This window comes from Sapajus apella, unplaced genomic scaffold (genome assembly GCF_009761245.1).
Source record: "Sapajus apella isolate SASKATOON/1434 unplaced genomic scaffold, GSC_monkey_1.0 scaffold25, whole genome shotgun sequence".
Taxonomy (NCBI): domain Eukaryota; kingdom Metazoa; phylum Chordata; class Mammalia; order Primates; family Cebidae; genus Sapajus; species Sapajus apella.
The window spans coordinates 8207717-8235525 of record NW_022436965.1 but is presented as its reverse complement, the minus strand read 5'-3'; the positions used below and the strand labels follow the sequence as shown (position 1 = coordinate 8235525).

The following is a 27809-nucleotide window of genomic DNA, read 5'->3' as shown; positions in this document are numbered from 1 at the left end:
ACAGTGCTCTTCACACATGGCTTAAGGCCCTACAGCCTAGGCAATGCGCTTCCCCATTTTCTAATTGAGACAGAATCCATAGTCATCATTCCTTTCTCTCTGCCAAAGATGGTTTCTTGTTTTCCAGAAATTTGACAGAAGTCCTCTTAAATACACAGCACTTGGAGTTCTTCAGGGAGTTCCTCGAAGAACGGAAGGCTGGAAGCCCATTGCAATTCCTGATAGCTGTACAGAAGATCAGTATAGAGACCAATGAAAAGACATGCAAGTCTCTCATAGAAAAAGTAGTCAACACTTTCTTCCATGGCCACCTCTCTCCTGGTATGTGACCTCTTCTGATCCTGTTTTCCTTCTCCCTTCAGTGTCTTAGGAGAATAGCCTGGGAAATAGCGTGTCTTACGTGAGACCCCAGAGATAGCAGTACAGAGTGACAGCCTCATGGGGCAGTACTGAGACAAAGATTAAGAGGGAGGGCAAAAGCAGAGAACAGTAATAATAAATCCAAAGTCTTAAGACGAGTTGTATTAGTCTGTCCTCACACTGTTGTGAAGAAATGCCTGAGGCTGGTCATTTATAAAGAAAAGGGAAATTGATTCAGTTCCACATGGCTGGGGAGGCCTCAGCAAACTTTCAGTCATGGTGGAGGGCACCTCTTCACAGGGTGGCAAGAGAGAGTATGAGTGCCCAGGGAAGGGGGAAGCCCTTGTAAAACCATCATATGTCATGAGAACTCACCCACTATCACGAGAAGAGCATGGGGGAAACCACCGCCATGATTCAGTTATCTCCCCCGGTCCTGCCCTTGACATGTGGGAATTATTACAATTCAAGGTGAGATTTAGGTGGAGACACAGAGTCAAATCATATCACCAGTAAAAGAAGCCAAGAGCAAGATACTTTCACATGAATCCTCTCATTTAATTTTATTTAATTCTAAAAGCAGAATTTTATTTAATCCCTGAAATTTAGGGACAGGCATCTCCACTTGACTAATGAAGAAAGGGAAACAGAGAGATTAACTAGCTTGTACACTTCGTAGAACTTGAATTCAAATTCAAGTCATTTGACCATTAAACCAACTAAGGTGAAGCTAGATACAAAAAGCAAGAGTTAGCTGTCTGCAAAGGTGGCGTGTCTGCCACCCATGAATTGTGAAAACACTTGTACTGGGAAGGAGAACTGTGCACCTGAAAAATCTTTGTTTCAGAAGTTGTGTCTTATTTTGTTTCCTAAGTTGGGAGGATAAATATGGTAAATAAAGTCTTCTTGGCCAAGAGCTGAAGTTGCAATGAAGATAGCGCCTCCTATTTTGTCACAGATGGTATTTTTGTGTGTTTGGTTTTTGCTTTTAGTAAACCAAGATAAGGAAATAAATTTTTTATGAATATAGAAAAATAGGTCAAATTAACAAATATTTATTCATAAGCATTATTTATCTGTTGACTCTCAGGATGTTGAGTTCTATACAATATTTTGAATGAGCTAGAAGAGGAAAAGTGTCCAGATCCTGTCCTTGATTATTTTCAAGTCTCATCAATGAACACAACAGTCTCTGAATGAATACCTGGAGAACCATATCACCCTCACAATACTTATCTGAAATCTTGGATTCCCCATCTGCCCAGCAATTTAACTGTAATCCTTTCCTCTTCTGCTTTCTCTCTAAATCCAAATTTTCAAACCAGCTGCAGAAATAAGTCCTTTAAAAATTTTTTTCCTCTTAAGCACGCATCTTCGAAATTTGAATAAAACCAAATGAGGAAAAGAATTTGGTTTACAAATGGGTTTGCACATCACATTTCAAATATGCTTTGGAGATTTTCGAACAAACTGTGGAGGACTCAGAGTTTAGCCAGATTGAGAATGGGTGTTGTGAGACTCAAGATGAAAAAACCACCAGCTATCTCAAATGGTAGACCCGGATTACGGCTTCTTTTCTCTCTTGCATTTTCTAGAAGAAATGCTGCAGTGTGATGCCCCTATTATCAAAGAAATCACTCACATGCATCATGTGACCATGACCAAATTGTTAGAGCTCCAGGGACATATTATGAAATCTATAGAAGAAAAGTGGTAAGTATACTCAATGAAAGAAAGGATTCTTTCTGGAGTTGCTCCTTGGCTTCTGAAAGCCATATTCATCAAGGGTTTCATAATCCATTTTCATAGGTCATTGCCAGAGCCTCTCTACAAAATAAAAAGTCAAACTTATCTTGAACTCCCCCACCTATCTACCACACACACACACACACACACACACGTTTCTGTTTATTTGCATTAATAAACAATAGTGTTGATCAGGAAGGTTAGGCTGACACTAACAAAGGTCTGATATAGTAAGAAGAGAATTTTTTGGTATTTCATCATTCCCCAATTACCACTCAGACTTCCTCCAGAAGCTGTGGTAGGTTTGCCTGGACTGTTATCTTTTATGCGGCAAGTTTTTGTCCTGTTTCATATTCCTGATCTCCTTCTGGCAGGTTTAAAGAATATCAAGACCTGTTCCCACCTCACTCTCAGGAGGTGGAAGTACAAAGTGAAGTACAACCTTCATCTAGGAAAGCCTCAAAGACAGTGTCAACTTGCCTACAGGAATTCCAGGTTAGTGCAGAAGAAAGTGGAACAAGACATTGGAGACAAGAAAATCACTGTCTCAGGGGTAGGTTTTTAAATCCCCATTTTGCAAAGGAGGAATCCGAGACTCAGAGAAATTGTTATACTAGGAATTTAAGGAAGTTCCTCTCTTCTCTACCTGTGATTAGAATCAACTTAGTAATAGGTACAGGGACTGGACACATGGAGTTCTACTAGTTGAAAGTTAGTGTGGAGGATGTGGATTGGCAGTGAAGCAAAGAGGTTTTGCTGGTCCTCTGCATCCAAATTAAACTTACAAACCCAGTCACTGGTCTAACAGAACAACTTAGACCTCCACTTACCAGGGTGAATCTCTTACTGTATATCAAAAGCTGAGCTTAAAAAAAGTGTCCTGCAGACAGAGAAACCAGAGAGAGAATGCAAAGTGCTGAGAACAAAGTGCACCATTTCCTTCTTTCAAACCATCTAGCTCATTCCTTCTCCTATGGGAGGACAGAAAAAAGGAAGAAAGAGGAAACAGGAATGTTACTCAGGAAACTCTCTATGTGGTTTGAGAACAAAAAAAAAAGAAAGAAAATACATGTCCCCTTAGAGAATCACTTGCTCAATGTGTTTTAGAGCTGGTCAGCATCGGAACAATTTTAGCCCAGCTCTGTCTGACTCCAAAGATCATTCTAAGATAACTCGGAAAATAATGCCTAAGCCCAATGATCCAATGCTCCAGGGATGAAAATCTATTGCTCTCGTCTCTCTCCTCTGTATTTTCTCCATGTATGAATAAACTCCAAGTCAGGGCACCATGAATGGTCATATAGACTACTAAAAAGAATACTTTACCCAGAACCAGTGTACTTGGTTTAATTTCAGGCCTTCCAGTTGTTCTTAGAAAATAAGATGAAAGGAAACCAACATGTACTGAATGCCTCCTCTTTGCCAAGCACTGCATTGGTGTTTACATAGATAACCACCGAGTCTCACTGCAACCCTGAAGGCTATTCTTTCTATCTTACACGTGGAGACAGAGACACAGGTTAAGTAACTTGACACAAATTACGCAATTAGGTTCTGAGAAGCTAAGCTCCAGACTCAAGATTCAAGGCACTTTTTGATCCCAAATTCAGTGCTTTTTGTACTTCACTGCTTTCTGTCTAAAGCCATGCTTATGTTGTTTCCCTCCCTGCAGACTGAGACAGCTGAACTAGTTAACCAACAAGAGTCTTTCTGGCTCTAGGTATCAATTTCTTGAAGGACAAATAAAATGTACAGTGGTTCCTGGGTACCTATTTAGAAACAGAAAAAGAAACTTACAAAATTCATTTGTGTGTGTGTGTGTGTGTGTGTGTGTGTGAGAGAGAGAGAGAGAGAGAGAGAGGGAGAGAGAGAGATGAGGTGTATGAGTGGGTACAAGTAATTATATTTTCTTTTTTAAATGCTTAGAAATGTCATTTCCTTATTCCTTCATGTTTCAAAATTTGCCTGAGCCCTTGGTTCTTTATTTCTGTCCTCTTTTTCTTCCAGTTTTAGCTCCCATGCCCCCTCTCCCAATCACAGCATCTCACATCTTCACTGTTGAAAGGCTGTGGTAGAAGGAGCATAAACAAATGGCTCCAGCCATGACCGTTGAAGCTAGAATCTTTCACCTACCAGCTACTTAATTTGGGGCAGATTATACAATGTAATGAACGCCAAGGTTTAGCATACAGTAGACTCTCAGAGAACAGCAGCTATACTAAGGAACATGTTATACCCCTCTTTCTTTCCCCAGAAGAAAGGCTGGCTGAGAATGATCAGCTTTATCAGGAGCTTTTGCAAGTACCGCAGATTTATGTCGAATCCTAGTAAGCGCCAGGAATTTGAAGACTATCTTCACCAGGAAATGCAAAATAGCAAGGAAAGTAAGTCATTTCTGTATTTACCCCACTCCCTGTCGATATTTTAGCCATCAGGGTCAGCCCACATAAGAAGCTTATTGCTTTGTGTCATGCCTGTAGCAGCCTGGAGTCTGGCAAAAAAAACCCCAGGTCCTGTGTGCAAAACCAACCCCAGGCCTGCCTAGAGAGGATGCAAGCCCAGAGCCCTCTGCTTAAGGAGCCAGCAAGGGTAGGGAATACCTAACCTAAGGCACTGCAAAATCTCACATTTTACAAAATAACTGCCTTATGTTTTTGAATTTGCTCTTTAAAAAGCAGAAGCTTTTTAGCTTGATGTGATCCCATTTGTGTATTTAATCAAACAAGATTGTAATTCCCTCTTCTTTCTCTCTCAGATTTCACCTCACCACACAGCACATCGGGACGTTCAGCTCCATCCACCGCAAACGTCCGGAGTGCAGACCAAGAGAATGGAGAAACAACCCTTGTAAAGCGCCGTATATTTGGCCACAGGATTATCACTGTCAACTTTGTGATCAATGATCTATATTTCTTTTCCGAAATGGAGAGGTAAGTTTCCCACCTCTCCTTCTTCTGCCCTGAGAATGACTTTTCATCCTTAGTACTGCCCAGCAAAAACTGGCTTGCTCTATAAGAGACACAGTGATTTCAGCCCTGCCCAGTAAGAGTCCCTCTTTCTGAAAATCCTGCTGAATGCTGTCACTCAATTGATTTCCATCTTTCTTTTCTTGGGATCCTACAAGCTCTTCAGTATTCCAGAAATTACAATGTTAAAATGCAGTTACTTAGTCCAAGAAAAGGCAGCATGTTTTTCTTTATTATTTATAAATGTGAAAAAGTCCTAAAATGTAACACCATGGTACCCATATTCTTTAGTTAAAGCCAGGAATTATAATATAAATTGTGTGTGTGTGTGTGTGTGTGTGTGTGTGTGTGTGTCTGTGTGTGTCTGTATAACATTAAAGAGATATTTTTAAGTTAAGTCTTATTAACGTACATTAATTCACCTGTCAAATTTTTTATCTAAAGCCAAAGTCAATCCACAATGGGAGGTCTGTATATTTTTCTTGTATTAACTATACCCCAAAAGCTGTCTGCTAGTTATTTTTTTAATTAATACATAAAATCAGGTCTTATTTCTTCTAACTGTGTATTTCTACCCCTTTATCAAACTGTCTTCATCCCCCACCCCCTACCCTTCCCAGCTTCTAGTAATGACTTGAAAGGGGGATCCCCTTTTTTAGCTCCCACATATGAGTAAAAACACGTGATTTGTCTTTCTGTGTTTGGCTTATTTTGCTTAACATAATCACCTACAGCTCCACCCGTGTTGCTGCAAATGACAGGATTTCCTGCTTTTCTGTGGTCGAACACTATTTTATTGTGTATCTGTATACACCACATTTTCTTTAACCATTCATCCATTGATGGACCCTTAGGTTGATTCCATATTCTGGCTATTGTGAATAGTGCTACAGTAAACGTGGGAATGCAAATATCTCAACATACTGATTTCCTTTCCTTTAGACATATACCCAGTATTAGGATTGCTGGATCACATGGAAGTTCTATTTTTAGCTTTTTGAGGAAGCGCCATACTGTTTCCCACAATGGCTGTACTAATTGGTACAAGGTTGCCCCTTTTTACACATGCTCACCAGCGTCCATGTCTTTTTGATAATAGCCATTTTAAGTAGGGTAAAATGATAGCTCATTGTGGTTTTGACTTGTGTTTCTCTCATGATTTGTGATGTTCGCAGTTTTTCATATACCATTTGGGCATTTTTATGTCTTCTTTTGAGAAATGTCTGTCTAGATCTTTTGTGTATTTTAAAAATCAGATTATTTGGGTTTTCTATTATTCAGATGTTAGAGCTCCTTATATATTCTGATGATTAATCTCCTGTTTGATAGATAGTTTGCAAATATTTTCTCACATTCTGTGAGTTGTCTCTTTATTTTGTTGATTTTTTTCCTTTGCTGTGCAGAAGCTTTTTAGCTTGATGCGATTCCATTTGTGTATTTTTGCATTGGTTGCCTGTGCTTCTTACACAAAAACCTTTGCCCAAACCAATGTCCTGCCGTGTCTCCCCAATGTTTTCTTCCAGTAGTTTCAGAGTCTCAGATTTAAGTCTAAATGTGATAAACATTTTTATTTGATTTTTGTATATGGTGAGAGATAGTGGTCCAATTTCATTCTGCTGCATAAGGACATTTAGTTTCCCCAGCACCATTTATTGAAGAGATGGTTCTTTCCCCCATTGTACATTCTTGCCACCTCTGTCAAAAGTGAGTTGGCTACAAAGGCATAGATTTACATCTGAATTGTCTATTCTGTTGCATTGTTCTCTGTTTCTGTTTTTATGCCAGCACCATGCTGACTTAGTTACTATAGCTTTGTAGTATATTTTGAAGTCAGCTAGAGTGATGCCTTCGGCTTTGTTCTTTTTGGTCAGGATTGCTTTGACTATTCAGGGTCTTTTGTGGTTCCATGTAAATTTTTGGATTGTTTTTTCGATTACTGTGAAGAATGCCATTGGTATTTTGATAGGAATTGTACTGAATCTATAAATTTATTTCGGTAGTATAGACATTTTAATACTGTTATGTTTTCCAATCCATTAGCATGGAACGTACTTCAATTGTGTGTGTGTGTGTGTCCTTTTCAATTTTTTCATCAGTATTTTCCTTGTATATATCTTACAGTTCTTTGTTTAAATTAATTCCTAGGTATTTTATGCTTTTCGTGGCTATTGTCAATGAAATTGCTTTCTTGATTTCTTTTTCAGATTGTTCATTGTTGGTGTATATAAATGCTTCTGATTTTCTTATGTTGATTTTGTATTCTGCAACTTTACTGAATGTATGAGTTCTAATAGGCTATTGGTGAAGTCTTTAGGCTTTTCTAAAGATAAGAGTGTCAGCTGTGAACAAGGCTAATTTGACTTCTTCCTTTCCAATTTGGATACCCTTTATTTCTTTCTTTTGACTAATTGTTCTGGCTAGAACTTCCAGTACTATACTGAATAAGAGTAATGAGAGTGGGCATCCTTGACTTGTTTCAGATCTTAGAGGAAAATTTAAAGTTTTTCCCCATTCAGTATGATGTTAGCTGTGGGTTTGTCATATATTTGCATTTATCATTTTGAGGTATGTTTCTTCTGTACTCAATTTGTTGTTTGTTTTTTTTTTGTCATAAAGAGATGTTGAATTTTATTGAATGCTTCTTCACCATTTATTGAAATGATCATATGGCTCTTATTCTTGATTCTGTTGATGTGATATATCACATTTATTGATTTGCATATGTTGAACCATCCTTATATTCCTGGGATAAATCCAATTAGATGATGGTGAATGATCTTTTTAATGTGTTGTTGAATTTGGCTTGCTAGTATTTTGTTGAGGCTTTATGCATCTGTGTTCATCAGTGATTTTGGCCTGTAGTTTTCTTTTTTTTGTTGCATCCTTTTCTGGTTTTGGTAGCAGGCCAATGTTGGCCTTGTAGAATGAGTTTTTCCTATTCTCCCCTTTTGAATTTTTTAAGAGTTTGAATAGAATTGGTATCAGTTTTTATTTAAATTTTTGGTAGAATTAATGCCATCAGATCCTGGCATTTTCTTTGGTGGGAAACTTATTATGGCTTCAATCTTGTTACTCATTATTCGTTCATTTGAGTTTTCTGTGTCCTCATGATTCAACCTGGTAGTTTTTGTGTGTCCAAGAATTTATCCATTTCTCCTAGGCTTTCCAATTTGTTGGTGTATAATTGTACCTAATAATCTCTAGTGATTATGTCTCTTTTTTGTTTCTGATTTTATTTATTTGGGTCTTCTCTTGCCTTTATCAGTCTAGCTAAAGGCTTCATGATTTTGTTTATATTTTTTAAAAAACAACTTCTTGTTCATTAATCTTCTGGGGATTTTTTAGTCTTAATTTCACTTATTTCCACTCTGACATTTATTGTTAATATTTTATTACTTCTACTAATTTTGGGGTTTGGTTTGTTCTTGTTTTTTCAATTTCTTGAGGGCATCATTGGGTTATTTGAAGTCTTTCTACTTTTTTGATGTAAGTATTTATTTTTCTAAGCTTTCCTCTTAGTACTGTTTTTGTTGTAGCCCATAGATTTTGGAATATTTTATTTCCATCTTCATTTGTTTCAAGAAGTTTTTTAATTTTCTTCTTTATTTCTTCGTTGACCCATTGGCCATTCAGGAGCATGTTGTTTAATTTCCACATACTGTACAGTTTCCAAGGTTTCACTTGGTATTGATTTCTAGTTTTTTTCCATCATGGTGAGACAGGATCCTTGATTTTATTTCTACTTTTAGAAATTTGTTGAGACTTGTTTTATGGTCTATTTTGGAAAATGTTCCATGTGCTGATGAAAAGATTGTGTATTCTGTAGCAGTTGGGTGAAATATTCTGTAAATGTCAGTTAGGCCTATTTGTTGTGGTGTGTAGTTTAACTACAATTTTGTTATTGATTTTCTGTCTGCATGATCAGTCCATTACTAAGAGTGGGGCATTGAAATCTCCCATTATTGTATTGCAATCCTTCTCTCCTTTTAGATCTTTTAATGTTTGCTTCATATACTTGGGTGTTCTCATGTTGGATGCATAGATATTTATAATTTTTATATTCTCTTACTGAATTGACCCTTTTATCATTATATAGTGACTCTGTCTCTTTTTAGAGTCTTCAACTTGTATCCTATTTTGTCTGATATAACTATAGCTATCCTGGTTTTTTTGTTTGTTTGTTTGTTTTTTGTTTTTTTGGTTTCTACTCACATAGAATCTTTTCCATCCCTTCACTGTCAGTATATGTGTGTTTTTATAGGTGAAGTGGGTTTCTTGTGAGTAGCATGTAGTTGGGTCTTGTTTCTTGTCATCCAGCCACTGTACCTCTTTTAATTGGAGAATTGAGTCTATTTACATTCAACATTCTTATTAATAAGTAAGAACAAACTACTGCCATTTTGTTGCCTATTTTCTGGTTGTTTTTGAACTCCTCTTTTCCTTTCTTACTGTCTTCTTTGTGATTAAGTAATTTTCTCTGGTAGTGTATTTTAAAGCATTGCTTTTTATTTTTAATGTAACTATTAGAGGTTTTTGTATTGTGGTTACTATGAGGCTTACCAAAAATATTTTGTGGATATAACAAATTATTTTAAAGAGATGACAACTTATCATACATCACAAAGAAAAGAATAAAAACAAAGAAAAAACTAAAATGAACCTCTACACTTTAACTCCATCCTCTCAATATTTGGACATTTTGTCTCAATCTACATGTTTTTTTATTGTTTATCTCATATCAGATTGCTTTAGCTATTGCTGTTTCTGATAAATTTGTTTTTTAGATTTCACACTAGGATTATGAGTAAACTGCACACCACAACGACTATATTAGAATATTCTGGGTTGGTCTGTGCACTTACTTTTACCAATGAGTTTATAGCTTCAAATGTTTCCTTCTTGCATATTAGTCTCATTTTCTTTCAGAACTCTCTTTAGCATTTCTTGTAAGACATGTCTGTTGGTCATGAATTCTCTCAGCTTTTGTTTGTCTAGGAAAGGCTATCTCCCCTTCATAGTTGAAAGATAGCTTTGTGGGATATAGTACTCTTGGACAGTGGGGTTTTTTTGTGTTTTTTGTTGTTGTTGTTCTTGGCGCTTTGAAAATGTTTTCTCGTTTTCTCCTGGCCTGTATGGTTTCCATTGAGAAGTCTGTTGCCAGATGAATTGGAGCTTTTTTATATATTATTTTCTTCTTTTGCTGCTTTTAGGATTCTCTGTTTGTCCTTAACCTTTAAGAGGTGATTGCTATAATACTTGGGGTAGTCTTATTTGGGTCAAATTTATTTGATGTTCTCTGGATTTCCTGTACCTGAACATGTATGTCTTTGTCAGGTTTTAGAATGTTTTCTGTTATTGTTTTGAGAAAGTTTTATCTTCCTTGCTCTTGCTCAACTCCCTCTTGAACACCAATAATATTTAGATTTGATCTTTTGAAGTAATTTTACTTTTTTCTCCTCTGTCTCACTATGTTTGAATTCTGAGGCGTTGCTGGTAATAACCTCAGTACTATTTCTTTTGAGTTTCCATATGGGGAATGAAGCCAACTTGCTTCTACGCTAACATTTTGGAACTTAAAGTGTCTGTCTACTGATTTGAATTTTGATCTCTTTAAAGTGGAACAGAATTTAAAGATTACTTGGAAGCAATTTAATCCTTCTGGATTTTTATGTTTTTTTTTTTTTTTTTATTTTTTGAGATGGAATCTTGCTCTGTCCTCAGGCTGGAGGGCAGTGGTGCAATCTTGCCTCACTGCAACTAAGGTTCAAGCAATTCTCCTGACTCAGCCTCCCAAGTAGCTGGGACTACATATACGTGCCACCATACCCAGCTAAGTTTTGTAGTAAAGACAGGATTTTACCATATTGGCCAGGATGATATCAATCTCCTGACCTTGTGATTTGCCTGCCTTGGCTTCCCAAAGTGCTGGGATTACAGGCATGAGCCACTGCACTTGACCAACAGCATTTTTTTTTAAAAGCTGCTTGCCTTCATTAGAATTTCCAAAACATTCTAATTTGTTTTTTTAGAAATAACAACTTTTCTTTTAAAATATGAACTTTTAAAATATGTTCATATTTTATCAGTTTTCACAAGTTACTTATCATGGCAATTATAGTTACTAATTATCTTTACAGAAGGGAAAGATATTTGGAAAGAAACACAACTCCTGGTACACATTCACCTCAACTAGTTTGAGAAAGGTGAGAGTGTACTAAAGATGTCCCACTAATCTATGCAGTCGGCATGTCATGGATATCAGTCAGTGTGTTTTTCTAGGCACCTGGTAACTCATACATCAGTTAGAAATGTTTGGTTAAGAGATCTTCTACTGTACCCCAGTAATGGATTTAGCTCATTTCCACAAATGCTTGTTGATTGTTTACTCTTTCTTGAACACTGGATTTGACATCATATATACAAAAACAACTAAGATGTGTTCTCTACTTCTAAGGTTCCACAAACTAATGAGTGTGGCAGAAAAGACAGAAATAAAAGTTAGGAAATGTCTCAGGATGATAGGTGCTATGGGAGAATCAGGCACAGGAAGTATACTTAGACAACTGCAAGTCCTCAGGAATGGTTTCGTGGGAGGCCCAAAATTCTTGGGTCATCTAAGCTAAATTTTGAACGTAGAGTAGGGGTTAGTCAGATAATAAGGTATGTAGGGGGAGGTAAGGGAAGAGCAGAGGGAAATAGGTACTAGTCCGAGTGAACAGCCTTGCCTGCTGCTGCTCCAATTCCCAACACATTGCCTCTTCTTCCTCGCTTGACCTCTGCAAACTATTCTCTGTATAGCAACCAGCATGTCCTACTAAAAACATAAGCCAGACTAGATCATTCTCCTGCCTAAAAAGTTCTACTGTTTTCCCATTACCACTGGAATGAGTGCAAACCTCCTCTCATTGCCTAAAGTGGTCTACAGCACTGGGACCTGCCTGCAACTCAGGACTTGCCTCAGGTCAGCACAGGAGAGGGAAGACCAAGATAGCCCTTAGGTCCTGAAGTCATTAGAAGTGAAAATGCTGCTGGGCCGCAATGGGTAAAGAAGGGATGACGGGCCGAATAAGAGGGTTTGTGGTGAAGAAATTCACCTGAAGGGGCACATGACATGTTATCTGACCTGTGATAGGTGCTCAATATTTGCCAGTGGATGAATTATAACTGAATAAATCAAGCCATAACCTGGCCTAGAACTGGCCTTGCCTTTTTGGGCCGGAGGTAAGTCTAGGCTGGGCGCCTTCTTAGTCACTGTTTTCATCTTCTCCTCCTGATTTCCTACTTAACATCTTTTTTTTTTAGATTTAATGATCTGGTGAGTTCAACCCATGTGCTGCAGGTCAACCGGGTATACAACGAGAATGATGTGATCCTAATGCGCTCCAAAATTAACATTATCCAAAAGCTCTTCCTGAACTCTGACATCCCTCCAAAGCTGAGGGTAAGAGAGACTCACATTCCACTCTGGCCTTTCGCCAAGAAGCATTTCCCCCATAAGGACAATTAGAAAACTAATTGTCAGGCACCTTGTAAGTCCCAGCCAACTCAATATCCTTTATCTAGCAACTCCATGAAAAGCTTCTGCCTTCTGGAGAGGGGGTGGTCATGGGGTTCTGGGGGCCTGCCAGTGACAGGCTCCCACTCTGCGGGTAGGTGAATATCTCTGAATCCCAGAAGGATGCCATCCTTGCTGCCATCACAGAGGGCAACCTAGATCGGAGCGTATTCCACGGGGCTATCATGTCTGTCTTCCCCATCATTATGTACTTCTGGAAAAGGTAACTGTTTCTCCTTACTCAATGACTGCCAGGTCAGCAAAACACACTTAGTTTGGAGAGAGTTTTCTGGCTTCCTCTAGCCCTCTGTTTCATGGTTTCCAGTTTCTAGGGGAGCTAAGATGATGTTTTCTTATCCTACCCACCTCACTCCATCCCTCACACAGAACACCAAACACTGAATCCACAGACGGAAGGCAGAGTAAGGCTGAGAACCCAGACTCCTGGTTTCCCACCTCTCCTCTTTCTGTGCTTGCTTGGAGTAAGAATGTGAGGTTTTCTTAGGCCTGGGTTTCTCGCCAGAGGGTAAGAGTGAACCACAGCCACTTGGGGAGAAATTCTGTCAAGGCTAACACAACCGCTTGTGCTTAAGGAGCTGCATGAAGGAAGCAAGCCAGAAGTGTTTTGCTCTGCTCTGCCCAAACCCCCATAATTACTACTGAGGGGGCACAGTTGCTAGATACTCCAATTATCAAGAGGAGCTAGAAACTCAAATTTTTATGTCCTCTCTCTCAAGGTTAAAGTGGCAAATGTGGCAACTAACAAAACTAAAACCTGGTGAAGAAACTGTGAAGGCCAAAAACCAAAAATGAAACAAGCAAACTATCTGCAGATATTCTGTGGCCCACTGGTTTCTAACCTGTCCTGTGGAGGTCTGGCCTGAGCCCTCTCAGCTGCTTGTTTATTCCTGTGGTCTGCCAGAGTTCCAGCTCATGTCTTCCACACGGTGAACGGCAATGCCTTGGGTGGTAATGACCAGAGGACACCTGGCTGAAATGTTCCCAGGCAAAGCTAATCAGGACACTTAGGCTATCATGTGGCTTGGGCTCTTAGGAGTTCCCATCTTCCACCAAAAAAAATAGTTACTTTACTAAAATATAAGTGTGAAATTGCTTACCAGTCTCTAACCTTTATTTTAAAATCCCTACGATAATACATTATTTAATACAGAACCTAGAGAAGTCCAAAAATCTAAGTTCAAAACAAGCAGCTTGGCATTTTGAACATCAAATGTTGTCTAGCACTTAATTCTAGTTCTCCAGGCAAGGACTCAATAGACATTCACCTGGAGACTTTTGGAGGGAGTGGGAATCTCTGGGAAATATATGCTTCTCTTGAATGAGCCAGTGTTCCACCGTCTCCTAAGCGCTTAGAAAAATCAGACATGCTTTAGGGAGGCTTTGAATTCCTGTTCTTCCTGCAGTTTCTTTACCTACTTTCCTACATACTTATAAAGAGATTTATATTATGCAAACTGTGTTTACATATATACCTTAAATACTCCTCCCAAACCCTATGCAGTGGGTGGGGAGGAGTATTATTATTCCTATTTTACCGATGAGGAGATGGAGGTTCAGAGTGTTTGAGGGATTTGCCTAGGATCACTCGGTAAGTGGTAAAACCAGCGTTAGAAACAAGGTCTCTTCGTCTCTCATCACCATAAATAATGCATGTGTGGCATTATTTATGAGACCCAGTTCAGCAAGTGAAATGGGAAGAGCCTACTGGGATAGAGCAGACTGTCTCTCAAGGAGAGGGGAGGAGGACAGCAAGCAAAGCCACCAGAGCCAAAGTGCCATAGAAAATAAATTCAGTCTTAGCCAAGATTGACCTCCAAGGTCTAATCCAAGGACTGGCTGAGGGTAGGGATAACAAGGGGTTTGGAGTCAGGTAAAAAGAGATAGCATGTGCTGCACAGGCGTCTAGAGAACAACAGTTTTCAGGTCACAAAGAGTACATAAATCTGAGTTCACATGAGAAACCAGGTCTATTCCAGGGAAGGGCCTGCTGGGAATAGAGTGGGATGGGCAAGGCTCTCAGTAAGGGGCAGGGTGGAAACCAGGATTGAGGGCCTGAGCAAAAGCCCTTCAGGCCCTCTGGCCATGCCAGGTGGGGTCAGATAGGGATGTCAGAGTCTGATGCTGGGGTGCACCCCAGGGGTTAGCCTCACCTCAGGCCTGGGGCTAGCAGGCTCTTTACAGGGTCCATTCACCAGTGGTGTTCCAGAAAGAAGTCCCAACAAACTGCCCATGCCAGGACCTCACTGGAGCCAGGTCTGGACAAAGAGGAGGCCTCAGAAAAAAGGCCACTAGCAGGTAGTACCCCGAGGCCAGGATGCTCTCCTCTTCTCTGTCGGACACCCACATTTTCCGAGGACTGGCTTAGCCCATTTCCCCTGTGCTCAGTGCTCCAGCCCCCTCCACTGGGGGTTCCCGCCTGTGACCAGGAGCCATTCTTCCCACAGGTTTTGTTTCTGGAAGGTGACCCGCTCTTACTTACAGCATAGGGGGAAGAAGTTCAAGGATAGAAAAAGCTCTCCTAAATCTGTGGACAAGTATTCCTTGTGGAGTGGAGGTAAGCTCCACCACGACTCACAGCCCCATTCTCTAGCAACTGAGAGTTGCAAAGAGAAAGCAAGGGCCCAAGGGGCCAACGTCAAGACTTCCCCAGGGGTGTCTGCTGGAGCAGGACAGCTCATTTACGTGGCTCTCAGGGAGACGGAGCACTCAGGTTAAAGCATGAATTCTCTGTCACTAGCAGTAGCTCCCGGACGCCTCTGTGCCTGCTCATCACAGTCTGCATTGAGGGTACATGGAGAGGACGACCTGCTTTTCTGCTGCTTAAGAAGCCTCCTGCTCTATCTCCATTAAACCCTCCCATTAAGAAGGCATTTATTTTATAGCGTTAAGTGACAACATTAAAAACGGTATATATAGTTTTAATGTGATATATATCTTTATGCATATATAATTTTCATGAAAGCAGACATATGTAAAAAGCTGATACATAAAAACATGCACATATTTACTTATGAACACATTTGTAAAAAAATAATATGTGCATATATACATATATATATATACACACACAGAGTCATGTACCACATAATGAAGTTTCAATCCATAACAAACCAGATATGCAATGGTAGTCCCATAAAATTATAACTCTATTTTTACTGCACTTTTCTCATGTTTAGATATGTTTAGATGCACAAACACCGTGGTGTCACAATTGCAACAGCATTCAGTATAGTAACATACTACATAGGTTTGTAAGCTACCAGCGACAGGCTATCCCATAAAGCCTGGGTGTGTAGCAGGCTCTGCCATTTGGTTTGTGTTAGTACCTTCTATGATATTCACACAACCACAAAATCACATAATGACACATTTCCCGGAATATATCGCTGTCGCACAGCTGTGACTGGTACTTGAGCAAAAGGGAATTTTAACAAGGAAGAGGATGGTGAACAGGGCAGTGGCTGGTGAGGACAAGGCTGGGTGTCTTTCAGGGGAAAGTTCTGAAAACCAAAGAAAACAGGTCTGTGAATCTGGGAACAGAAACAGAACAAAATATGGAGATAGGACAAGAATATTACAAACAGCAACTAACTGCCCCATAACGGAGCCGAACATTCTCTTGATTTAGCTCAAACCTGCTTGATTCTTTTGTCCACATTTCCCAGACACCTACCCCTTCTCCCAGGCCAACTCCCACCCTCTTCTTGTAGTGCAAATGGGTTCCCTTGAGACCTAAATCCCTTTGAACAGTCAAGAGAAGCAACTGGCTGGCTGTGGAGCCCAACTCCTGCCCCTCTGAGGGATTCCTCGCCTCAATAGGAAAGAAATCGCCTACCTTTGGGGTGCAGTCACCCCAGTGATCCAGAACGTTGCTCAATACCCTATTATCTGCCTTGCAAAATGCCACATCAGCAGACAAACATCAGCAATCTTGTCCGTACATGGGTAATGTGTCCTTGTGGCAGGGGTTGTGGGATGTACTTGTTTAGGATGGGTGTGGGAGTGAAGAAAGGAGAGAATAAGACTAGGAAAAGGACAGAGATGCAGGTAAGCAGCGCAAGCAAACAATAGTCATTCTGAGGAGTGAGTACCACTACTTACTCAGTGGTAGCCAAACAGCTTCCAGCTCTTGGCTTATTTCCTATAGCTGAGCTTCAGGGAAGTAAATCCCTACATTTATTCTATTATCAAATGGAGGGGGAAAGCCAGCAGGATCACCTGAATCAAGGGATCAGGGTTCCAGACTTGGAGAGTCATCATGTACAAGCTGAGAGACCTTGAGCATGGTGCTTCCCACTCTCAGCCTCATGCCCCTGATCTCATGTCTCAGTCCATTTTGTGTTGCTAAGACAAAAATATCTCAGACTGGGTGATTTATAAAGAAAATAAATTTATTTGGCTCATGAATCAGGGGACTGGGAAGGCCAAGAGCATGACACTGACATCTGGCAAAGGGCTTTATGCTGTATCACCGCCTGGTGGAAGGCAGAAGGGCAAGAGAGTGTGAGAGAGAACACGAGGCTGCTGAACTCACCCTTTTAACAAACCCACTCCCATGATAATGGCATTAATCCACTCATGAGGGCAGACCCCTCGTAGCCTCATCACCTTTTAAAGGTCGTATCTCTTAATACCATCTCTATGACAATTAAATTTCAACATGAGTTTTGGAGGCAACATTCAAACCACAGCACCTCAGATACAAAGGTTTAGATTGAGATAACGTTTTATCATTAACATTTTGTAATCCAAGGTGTGTTAAACAAAAGTTTTATTGCTTACTTAGAAAGATTTATTTCAGTAAATAAGCAGTTGTTGCAGTGTTTTTAATGCTTGTTTTTGTCCTTCCCCAGGAGACAATGCCATCTTAAGGTTCACCTTGCTCAGAGGTATCGAGTGGTTGCACCCTCAATGGGAAGCCATAAGTTCAGCTCAAAATTGTGAGTTGGAGTGGGATCCCCACTGATAGCAAAAGTTTACTACTCAATCAGAGGGTGACTTTAAAACCAGCGTGGCCGATCCCCTTATTGACCATAAGGAGCCTGAGACCCCCAAAATGTGAATAACTGACTGAAGATCACACAGCTTGTGAGTGGCAGAGAGGAGGTGAAAACTGAGTCTCCTGACCTCCTTCCATGGCTCTGTGAGCAAGTCTCATCTGAATAATCGTATCTTCCTGGTTTTTTGTAACCGGGGAAGGCAGGCACCTTAAGCTTCTCTGTATCTCTGCTGACTCATCTTCTCATTTCCAGGCATGATGTGTGATCTTTATTAAGAGACTGTGATAATGTCCTAATTGTTACTTCCCCCTCACACTGAGACCAACTGCTGGTTTGAACACACCATCCCATACCTCCTGCTTCCTGTAGGCTCCTGCTGTGAATCTCTTCCCTGTCACAAACTGTGCAGTGCTAACCTCCCATACTGAGGCCATATTATGTTCTTTTTCTTCCCCATCTTCAGTCTCAAGGAATCAACCCCACTCCCACGCACTAACCCTGCCTTTGTTTCCCCATGGTCTCTCCCACCAAACTTTCCCTTTCTATCCCAACTGCCAGCTTCTATTAGGGAAAGAGGTTGGAAATACTGCTTTTCTGCTTCTCACGAGCATGAAATGCCAGCAAACCTGACCTGCCCATTTGCACGTGTTTCCTCATTGCTTAATGGGGGAGGCCACTATGGAACATTGCCTGTGATCCATAGGGTCCAAACAGCCCTAAAGTCCTGTGATTCTAGTGTTCATCTGGCCTAATCTCCTATTTTACTTCCCTGGATCTATGTGATTGACATCATAGCCTTTGTGTCCAGATGAAAGGTCTCCTGGGACACACAAATTGCAGCTTAGAAACCAGGTCACCTGAAGATCCCTGGAACAGGCCAGCTTTACCTTCAGTTTCCAACCCCTGCCCTGGAGGGGTCCCAGAAGCCCTCCTGGCATGGCCCCCCCCCAGGCTGGAGGCCTATCAGTGACTGTGTCTGTGCCATGAGTTCTGATGCAGTTTTTCTCTGTGTTTCTCTTTAGCTTCATCAAGCAACCTTACTCAGCCAAGATTCATGATATCTGCCATGCAGCTGTATCCTGTCCAGGGGTAGGCATGAGCCGGAAATCTTCTTCAGTTCAGAGCTGCTATGTCCAGCCATGCAATGGGAGAGGGGATAGACCTTCTAGAGACTAGCTTCGAACCCTGCCTCTTCTTGGCATGCAGAACCTAGAAATTGAGCTTGCTGCGTCTGGAGGGAAATTAAGGAGGGGTTTCTCTGTGTTTCTCACCTCCAACTAGGACCGGCACTTTTAAGAAGTTGGAGTCTCTGACCCACTTTTCAGTAGAACACTGCTGCTGGTGGAAGCGTCCCAGATGATCCTGTATTTGTATCTGTTAATGTTTTTAGGTTTAAGGAGTTCGAGTGCAGTTTCGTTACATGGATATATTGGGAAGTAACGAAGTCTGGGGTTTTAGTGTAGCCATCATCCAAACACTGCACGTTGTACCCATTAGATAATTTCTCATCCCTTACCCACCTCCCACTCTCCCACCCTCCCACATCTCCATTGTCTATTACTTTGCTCTCTGTGCCCAGGTGTCATTATTATTTAGCTCCCACTTATAACTGAGAACATGCAGTATTTGACTTTCCACTTAAGATAATGGTCTCCAGTTCCATGCATGTTGCTGCAAAATACATGAGTTTACCTTTTTATGACCGATTAGTATTTTTTTTTTTTTTTTTGAGACGGAGTTTCACTCATGTTACCCAGGCTGGAGTGCAATGGCGCGATCTCAGCTCACCGCAACCTCCGCCTCCTGGGTTCAGGCAATTCTCCTGCCTCAGCCTCCTGAGTAGCTGGGATTACAGGCACGCGCCACCATGCCCAGCTAATTTTTTGTATTTTTAGTAGAGACGGGGTTTCACCATGTTGACCAGGATGGTCTCGATCTCTTGACCTGGTGATCCACCCGCCTCGGCCTCCCAAAGTGCTGGGATTACAGGCTTGAGCCACCGCGCCCGGCGACTGATTAGTATTATATTGTATATATGTCCTACATTTTCTTTATTCAGATGGTCTTTTATTGCCAGCTTCCTGAATATTCCAGCTGTTTAGGGCAGGGTGTGTAAGGTGGGAAAAGAAAGATCTGTTCTTCTGCTTGGCAGGATATTGGCAACAAGAACAGAAGGGACTTCAGTCTGTTAAAATCTGCTTCAGCCTACCTCACTTCTGTACAAGCTTCCAAGTGAAACTGATGCTAAGTTAGGGCTCTGGAAGAATCCTCAGGGGTCCTGAAAACCATAGCTGGGAGTGCCAAAGAGTCGTTTGAGGGCCTAAGTGGCTCCATGTCAACACCAGCTTTAGGGGATTCATGCTCAGATAGTTTGAGGTCATATGACATACCACTTTCTAAACTCTGTACCCGTAATTTTAGTCATATGTAAATGAAGTAGACGGAATACCAACAGGAAAAAAAGGAATCCTTAACATCTAACATCCGACTTGGACTACATACAGGGTATCCTGAGTATACTTTATTTCTAGTAATGATTAGAATACTAAGTAAGCCCTTAAATCTGGGTGTCATTCCATACCCTGTTTCTGGAATATGCACTACGGATAAGGGTCCCTGACCACTGTTTACAACCATAAGCCCAGGGTGGGGGCTGCATTCTCTGAGCAAGACTTGTCTTTATTTATTTTTATTTTAGTTTTGTTTTTATGACCAAGGCCCATTTAAAAAAAAAAAAAAAAAAAAAAAAAACAGCCTCTGAATGACAGTCCTGGTGTACTCGCCAGCCAAGTCACTTCTCAGGCTTGCTTCCAGACCTGTCCTTCCAACAGGGACTTGGAGCTGCACAGCTATTATTTGCCAGTGCCAGTGCCCAGAAGACAAACCAGATACTTTGAGGCTCTTCACACTGGAAAAGCAATGCATGGCCTAGAGCATGTAAGATCTTAGGGAAGAAGGTGAGACTAAGAATGTGAAGACCTGTCCTAAAGCCTGAAGCTTCAGTTTTGGCTACTGCGATTCCTAAAGGAAATGACAGTGACAAACCGGTAGAGAATGCAGCTTCAATTACTGGATCATCATTGTGATAACTGGCTCTTCTCTCTCCCTTTAGACAAAAATCCTACATCAAAAAAGAGAAGTAATTAAGCCAGACCCCCAACAGAGGCAGATCATCTCTCAGAGGCCTCCTAACACTGACAGAACCTTCTCTGGTCAAAAATGAAAGGCCCTAGTGCCATCTTCCCCAGGAATGATCAAGAAGAGTAATGGGGTAACGGCCCAGATATGGCAGGACCAGACTGCAATGGGTAAGACTTGGGCAGAGCATGAGAGGAAGCGCTTCTTTCCACGGTGGGCTGGGTCAGGAGACCTGGGCTCTCGGTCTCGCTCTGCAGCTTCACGGCCTTGCGCAGACTCTGGCTCAGATTGTTAAAGAATCCAGTGACAAATGGATGTCGAGATCATTGAATGCAATCAGGAACAAGGTGCCATAACTATCAACAGGGACAGATGGCGTCTTTTAATGGTAGGATCTCCCATTTGGGCAATGACTCACATCCGCTGTCTCAGTAAGTCCTCACAACAACCTGTGGGCAACCACGTCAGAAATCATTTATTTCTAAACCTTAGAGAAGGTAAGTGACTATCCCAAGATTACTGGGCAGTAAATGGCAGCATCTGGGCTAGAACACACCACTTCTGATGTTTTGTCCTGTTCTTGTTCTATGCCAACCGTTTACGCAACTTTTCATGCACAAAAGGAATTGTTCTTCCCAAGAGTTCTGTTCATTTGCCAACTACTAGATTTTTTTTAAAAACTTTAAAGTTTTTGAGCTAAAGCCCTAAACTATTGTCACAATTTTAAATGAATAGACCTATTTTCTCTCCTTTGAAAAAAAAATCAGAAGTAAAATGATTCAGAATTTCCTGAACAAGCCCCCACCAGAGGTAATTGAGGACAGGTTGGCTTGTCATCTCTGTGGGTTACACAACAGGAAAGGACTGTGAAGCTCTTTGGAGAACCCTTTCAAATTTGCATCCAAAGCTTCCTGTTGTGTCGATGTTTTTTATTTCCCAGACTTTTCACAAGGATGAAAAAGGTGATGTTAGAACAGAGCTCATGAACACCTGAGACTCTGAGGTCACCTGGTAGGGCTGTGCTTGCAGGAGGTCCAGGAAGACTGTAGGCAGACATGATTCTAGAAGACACTGAAAGAAGGCCAGGTGTGGAGAGCCCCCTGGGCCCCTGGGAGAAGGCCCAGCAAGACAGGAAGACCTGGACAAAAGGGCATGAGGCTTCCCTTCCCGAACAGGGCTAGAGTTTTAGAACAGCACTGCAATTCATAGAAAGAAGAGTGGGCATGAAACAAAATCCCAGTTCCTAAAAATCAGGCAAAAAACTAAGGCAAGATCCCAGGTAAGGAATAAAGAAGATTTCAGTTACTAGAATTGAGGTAACAGGGAAGTGCTTCCTCAAAAAGGAACAAGTCAAAAGCCCTATGCATGAGACTGGAGAGGATGTCAGGCCAGCAACAAGGTGACTGACCAGGATCTAGTAAAACACTGACTCACGGTCACATACTGAAATACACTGGCATTGGAGTGGGGCATGGCTGAACCTGCATGTTGGCAGCAGACAGGTCCCACTTAAGGAAAAGAAAGGTAGTTTTCCTGACACATTTAACTTGGATCTTTGCCCTGTCTTCCTGTTTTTTAATTATCTTTCTCTCCACATTCACCACAGGTGTACTCCTGCAGGTATACAAACACACAAACATGTTATTTAAAAGGCTCCATGATACTTATTAGGGCAACCGTGAGTTGGAAAAAACATCTTCTCTTTTATTAAGTCTTGCTGATTGCTTCTTTTAGTTTCTTGCATATTCCCTTCAAAGATCCCAGATCTAACATGTTCTCGTGCCAGTTAGGCTAGTGTCACTAAGTCAGTCACCTGTAGAATACAGGCAAGGTGTATAAATGAGTAAAGCAGCCCATGAGAGAGAAGAGGGAGTGGTAGACTGCAGCTGACTGGAGAAGATGTCCCAGAGGGGACAGAGACTCTGCTCAAGCCAGCCAACCTAGTGTTGCCAGAGCTTCTACTTAGAAGAGGAAGGGAGGGAGGGAGGGGAGAGAAATTTAAAAATTTTGCAACATGACAGTTAAAACAAAACTTAGCTGGGACAAGATTGACCTACAACCCAACAAATTGCAATCTTTGCTTTAATTATTATTTTTTTGCCCTTTAAAATGGTTTTGGTCCTGGATCCAGTTTGAATAAAAAATATGGGAGGGGATGAAAAGGAGCCCCAACAATAGATCCAGGGGCCACTGCCGCCTGAGGAAAAGGCCAAGAAAGAGGGACCAGGTGAGGACCCTGGCCCACTTCAGTTCCTGTGGTTTCATTTTGCTGCAATAACAAGCTGCCAGAAATGTTGTGGCTTAAAACAAATTATTATTTTACAAGTCTGTGGGTCAGAAGTCCGACCTGGGACTCAAGCTAACATCAGGGTGTCAGGAAGGCTGTGTTCCTCTCTGGAGGCTATGGGGGAGGATCTGTTTCCTGATTCATTCAGGTTGTTGGCAGAATTCAGTCCTTGTAGGTGTAGGGCTGAAGTCTCGCTTCCTTGCTGGCTGTCAGCGGAGAGCCGTTCCCAGCTTCTGAGAAGCCACCTGCATTCCTTGGCTCATGGCCTCCTTCCTGTCTTTAAAGCTAGCAATGGTAGGTCAAGTCCTGCCCGTTCTTTGAATTTCTCCTGCCTCTTCTTCTATCATCACATCTCTCTGACTCCCTATTCTGCCTCCCAACTCCCTTTCAAGGGCCCACCCACATAATCCAGAATAATGTCTCTATTTTAAGGTCCTTAGCCTTAGTTCCACCCACCACCTTCATTTTGTTATGGAAGGTCACACACTCACAGGTTCTAGAGATTAAAGTGTGGCTATCCTAGGGAGGTCACCAGAAATTCTGCCTGCCACAGTTCTAGACACCTTCCTTAGAAAAGAATGTATGAACTCACAATCTGGGCTTCTGATGCAATTATTGCCTTCTAGAGACTTGGGAAACCCATTTTTTTCTTTCTCTTGTCATATCTCTGACTACTCTTTCTCATTCTTCTTCATATTTCTTCTGCTTCTTCCTTAAATATCAGTGCCCCCTGTGGCTCTTCTGTTCAACGCATCTTCTTATGATGCACTCTCCCATTTGCCTGAGATCCCTAGCCCCTAGCTTCTCGTCCAATAGGATCCACTGTAAATTTACCATTCTAACAGGATCCAGAGCACAAATTTAATGCATCCCAAATCAATTTTGGCCCCTTTATTTCTTTTCTCCAGTCAACCTCATCTTCCAAGCTAGAAAACTTAGAACCATCCTCAACTCATTCCTCTGCCTCCCCTCCCATATTTTACCTGCAGGAATGGGAACTTCTGCCACTCTACCCTGGACATGTCGCTGCCATCCAGACCTTCCTCTCTGTCCTACTGGCACTGCCTTCGTCAGGCCCTCGTCCCCATCACTGGCCCTGTGACGTCACCACACCTCCCTCTCCACACACACCCACCACACTCTGCTTCATCCCACACTGAGAACAAATCTGACCAGCTTATTTCCTCCACATGAAAGCCTTTATTCCCCTTCTTCACCTGGTTGAAAAAGATTCAATTCCTTTGTGGGACATACAAGGCCATTGCTAATATGACCTCAGTCCAGGTTTCCAGGTTCATCTTTTTCCTCTCTGTTTCATACACTCCATTCTCCAGCAACATTGTGATTGTCTAAAGGGCCCTCCCCTTTCTTCTGCATCACACAGACGTCACACTGTGACAACTCCTGATTCTCCTTTCTCCTCTTACTCTGTCTTTGTTTCTGAGACACATCTTTCCCTCTCCTTGAGATACTTATTCATGTATGTGTCTCATCTACTAGACTACATACTTTTGTAGGGCAGATACCAAGTCCTATTTTGATTTGTACCTAGAATAGACCAAGAACTATTTTTCACCATACCTAGCACAGTGACATGCAGATAATGGTTGCCTCATAAATACCTATTGAATGCATGAGAGATGAATTGTGCTGGGTGCTGGGAATGCAGTGGGGGAAACAGAATGTGAAGTTCGTGCTTTCACTGACCTTATAGTCAGTCAGACCATGCTATTAACAGAAAATCAATTCAACTATCAATTATAGTTGTGCCTGCCACAAGAAAGAAGAAATAGCAAATGCTATTGTCTTCATGAATTTTTTATATTCCAATAAATCTTGATGCTTTAAGAACTCTGTTTTTTAGGAAGCTCATACAACCCATTCAGACTAAAGGGTGACGGGACGAGGCAGAGGAAAGCAGAAAGAGCAAGGGTGACTGAGCTCTGCCTTCACCGTCAGGGAAGCCTTTTCTGATACATGTCAGAGAGTGACATGAAGTCTCCCCTCTTTCTACAGAAGTATGAAAAGACATCTGTCCCTCATTCTGAGAGCCTCCAACTGATCCAAGTGTCGTCCAGAGGAGGAGGTTGCTCGTGTATGCAGGACCTCAGGGTGCCGGCCCTCACCCATACACCTCCAGGGCTGCAGGTCGTTAGCCAGAATAAAGGAATAAATTCACAATCTGTGGGCTTGCCATCCTCTTCTTAAGTAAAAGAGCACAGGGAAAGTGATAAGTTGCTCCCAAGAGGGCTCCCAAGGCCATGTCCAATCCAAGTGATTCATGGATACAATACTTCTCTTCACAGAAGTATTGTATCTTGAAGACCCAAGAAGACCCATTGTAACTGAAGACCCAAGCCAGCCAGTCCCACCCAGTGGCTTTGACACGGGGGCCCTCCCACACCAACAGAGTCCAGACCAGGAGGCCCTGCTGCCCTTCCTTCAGAGCTCACGGTTTTCCATGAGGCAGTCTTGTTTAAATCCTATCTCTGCTCCTAGCAACTTTGTGATCATCAGCAAATTACTTACCCTCGCTGACTCCCAGCACTGTATGTGAAATGGAGCTGATGATATCTACCTCATAGGGTTGTCTGAAAGCTGACTTCATATAATGTAGTCCAGGAGCACAGCATAAGGCCAGGAGCAGAAGGAGGGTGAGAGGCTTTAGTTGCTTTCCCTCTTTCTATCTTTTCCCTGAACTTCACAGGACATGAAGGAAATGGTTGGTCAAGAGTGGTATAGTGAATAATTTACTCCTGGGAAAATTCTAAAGGTATTTTCTCCAACAAGTTACATGATCCTTTAGGGCAGAATGAACAGGGCATCACAAGTCCCAGCTACATGGGAAGCTGAGGTGGGAGGATCGCCTGAGCCTGGGAGGTGGAGGCTGCTGTGAACAGAGATCACACCACTGCACTCCAGCCTGGGCGACAGAGTGAGAACCTATCTCAAAACAAAACAAAGCAAACAACAACAAAACCCCACAAGATCCATTTAATTACTAATGCATATGTATCCTTTGGAGGATATCTATGCATTATATATTTATTATTAATGGGGAGTAATAGGACTTCTTTCCATGCCCTCTACATGCACACCCTGAGCCTCTGACATACGTACTTTTAAAATATTAGTGAGCCTTTATCGCACACTTACTATGTGACAGCAGGGATAGGAATTGTATGCCTCATTCTACAGGCAAAGTAATGGAGGCAGGAAGATGTCAGCACTATACATCTTATAAGTGGCTTCAAAATATGTGATGCTTCCTGGTGTCACATGAAGATTCTGTTCACAAAGACTGAAAAATTTGCTTAAATGTCAGAGGAAAATCAGAGTCTATGCTAGTCATTTTTTTAAAGAATTGTATTTGTGCCCAAAAATGGGTTTGGGTGGGTGGAAATGGGAACAGTAGAAAGAAAAAAAAAAAAGGTTGAAGAGATGTAGAACTGCCAGACTTAGCAAATAAAAATACAGGCACCGGGTTAAACATGAATTTCAGATAAGCAATCAGTACTTTTTTTTTTAGCATAAGTATGCCCAAATATTGCACGGGACATATTTAGCTGATACTCAGAAAGTTATCTGTTACTTACCTAAAATGCTAATTAACTGAACATCCTATGTTTGATCCAGGAACAGGCCCCCTCCCCACCCCCGCTCCCCACACTTCCAACCAAAACTCGATGGGCCTGGGAATTTGAATACTCACCACTGGGGCTAGTACTGGGGTTGGGACCGGGTCCCAGCAGGGAACAGGGGAGCATCTGCTTCGGTGGGGGTCATCTGTCAAATTTGGAAATTAAACCCAGCTGTAATTTAAGTTTTACACACAGCCACCCTCTCCCTTCCTGAAGGCACCCCGAGGACTGTGGCTCCCCTTCCCTCCCCGCCCCTCCCCCGGTCCTCCCCTTTCCCTGCAGGAACTCAGCACTCACATCTCACTTTTTGTCATTAGATGCATCATAAAAACACCAAGTTGGAAGCCATTGCTAACTGTTCCTCTTCTTATTCCCCTTCTCCTCTTCTTATTTTTAGTAATAGAACCCCCTACATTTTAGCTGCGCCCCCGGTCACCCAAGTAGAAATTTCATTCCCCAACCTCCCTTGCAGCTGGGTAAAGAGATGCAGCTGAGTTCTGCCCAAAGGCATGTAGGCAGAAGTGACGGGAGTAACCACCTGACCTCCTCTTACTCTTTCTCCTTCTTGTCTTCTTCCCTCACTCATTCTCTCAATAATCACTTCTCATTGCAAGCCCTTTAATACTATCATCAGATGACCCACGTATTTCTCCCCAGCCAATCTCCCCGAACTCCTGATCCGCACGTCCAACCCTACCTGACATCTCCACTTAAATGTCTACTAGGAATATCACATTTGGCATGTTTCACATGAAACTCTTGGACTTCCCTCTAAACCTGCTCCTCTGGAAGCCTTTCCACCTCCCTTAACAGCAGCCCCACTCCTCCAGTCACTCCGGCCAAAATGCTGACGATTGTCCTGGGCTCGTCTCATCTCACTCCATCAGCCAATCCTGTTTGTTCTGCCTTCACAGTACATCCACAGCCTGCCTGCCCACTTGAAGTCACCCTCACTGCTGTCAACCCAGTGTCGGCTACTGAAGTCTTTGCACAAACTGTTTAATAGTCTCCTAACTGATCTCCCTGTTTTTACCCTTGCCCTCTGCTTTCTGTTCACAGAGGAGCCTGCGCAATTCTTTAAGTGTTAAGTCACAT

The 27809-nt window shown here is 41.9% G+C and overlaps 1 protein-coding gene and 1 long non-coding RNA gene across 4 annotated transcripts in view; one reads left to right on the top strand and one right to left on the bottom strand.

Moving 5' to 3' along the window:
• The window catches only part of RGSL1 (regulator of G protein signaling like 1), a 74892-nt gene extending 49256 nt beyond the window's left edge, over positions 1-25636 (top strand). The window contains exons 11-22 of the mRNA XM_032291213.1: positions 128-321; positions 1956-2073; positions 2481-2601; positions 4361-4490; positions 4862-5036; positions 12375-12513; positions 12726-12850; positions 15093-15202; positions 17502-17588; positions 18671-18737; positions 20761-20956; positions 25090-25636. Of these exons, the coding sequence (XP_032147104.1) occupies positions 128-321; positions 1956-2073; positions 2481-2601; positions 4361-4490; positions 4862-5036; positions 12375-12513; positions 12726-12850; positions 15093-15202; positions 17502-17588; positions 18671-18737; positions 20761-20791 (1297 nt within the window). The 3' untranslated portion in view covers positions 20792-20956; positions 25090-25636. The remainder of the gene's footprint in view (positions 1-127; positions 322-1955; positions 2074-2480; positions 2602-4360; positions 4491-4861; positions 5037-12374; positions 12514-12725; positions 12851-15092; positions 15203-17501; positions 17589-18670; positions 18738-20760; positions 20957-25089) is intronic.
• LOC116560039 overlaps positions 1-27809 on the bottom strand; it is a 66897-nt gene that overhangs the window by 38087 nt on the left and 1001 nt on the right. For all 3 annotated transcript variants that reach the window (XR_004272753.1, XR_004272752.1, XR_004272754.1), the window contains exon 2: positions 26786-26859. This is a non-coding gene — a long non-coding RNA (uncharacterized LOC116560039). The remainder of the gene's footprint in view (positions 1-26785; positions 26860-27809) is intronic.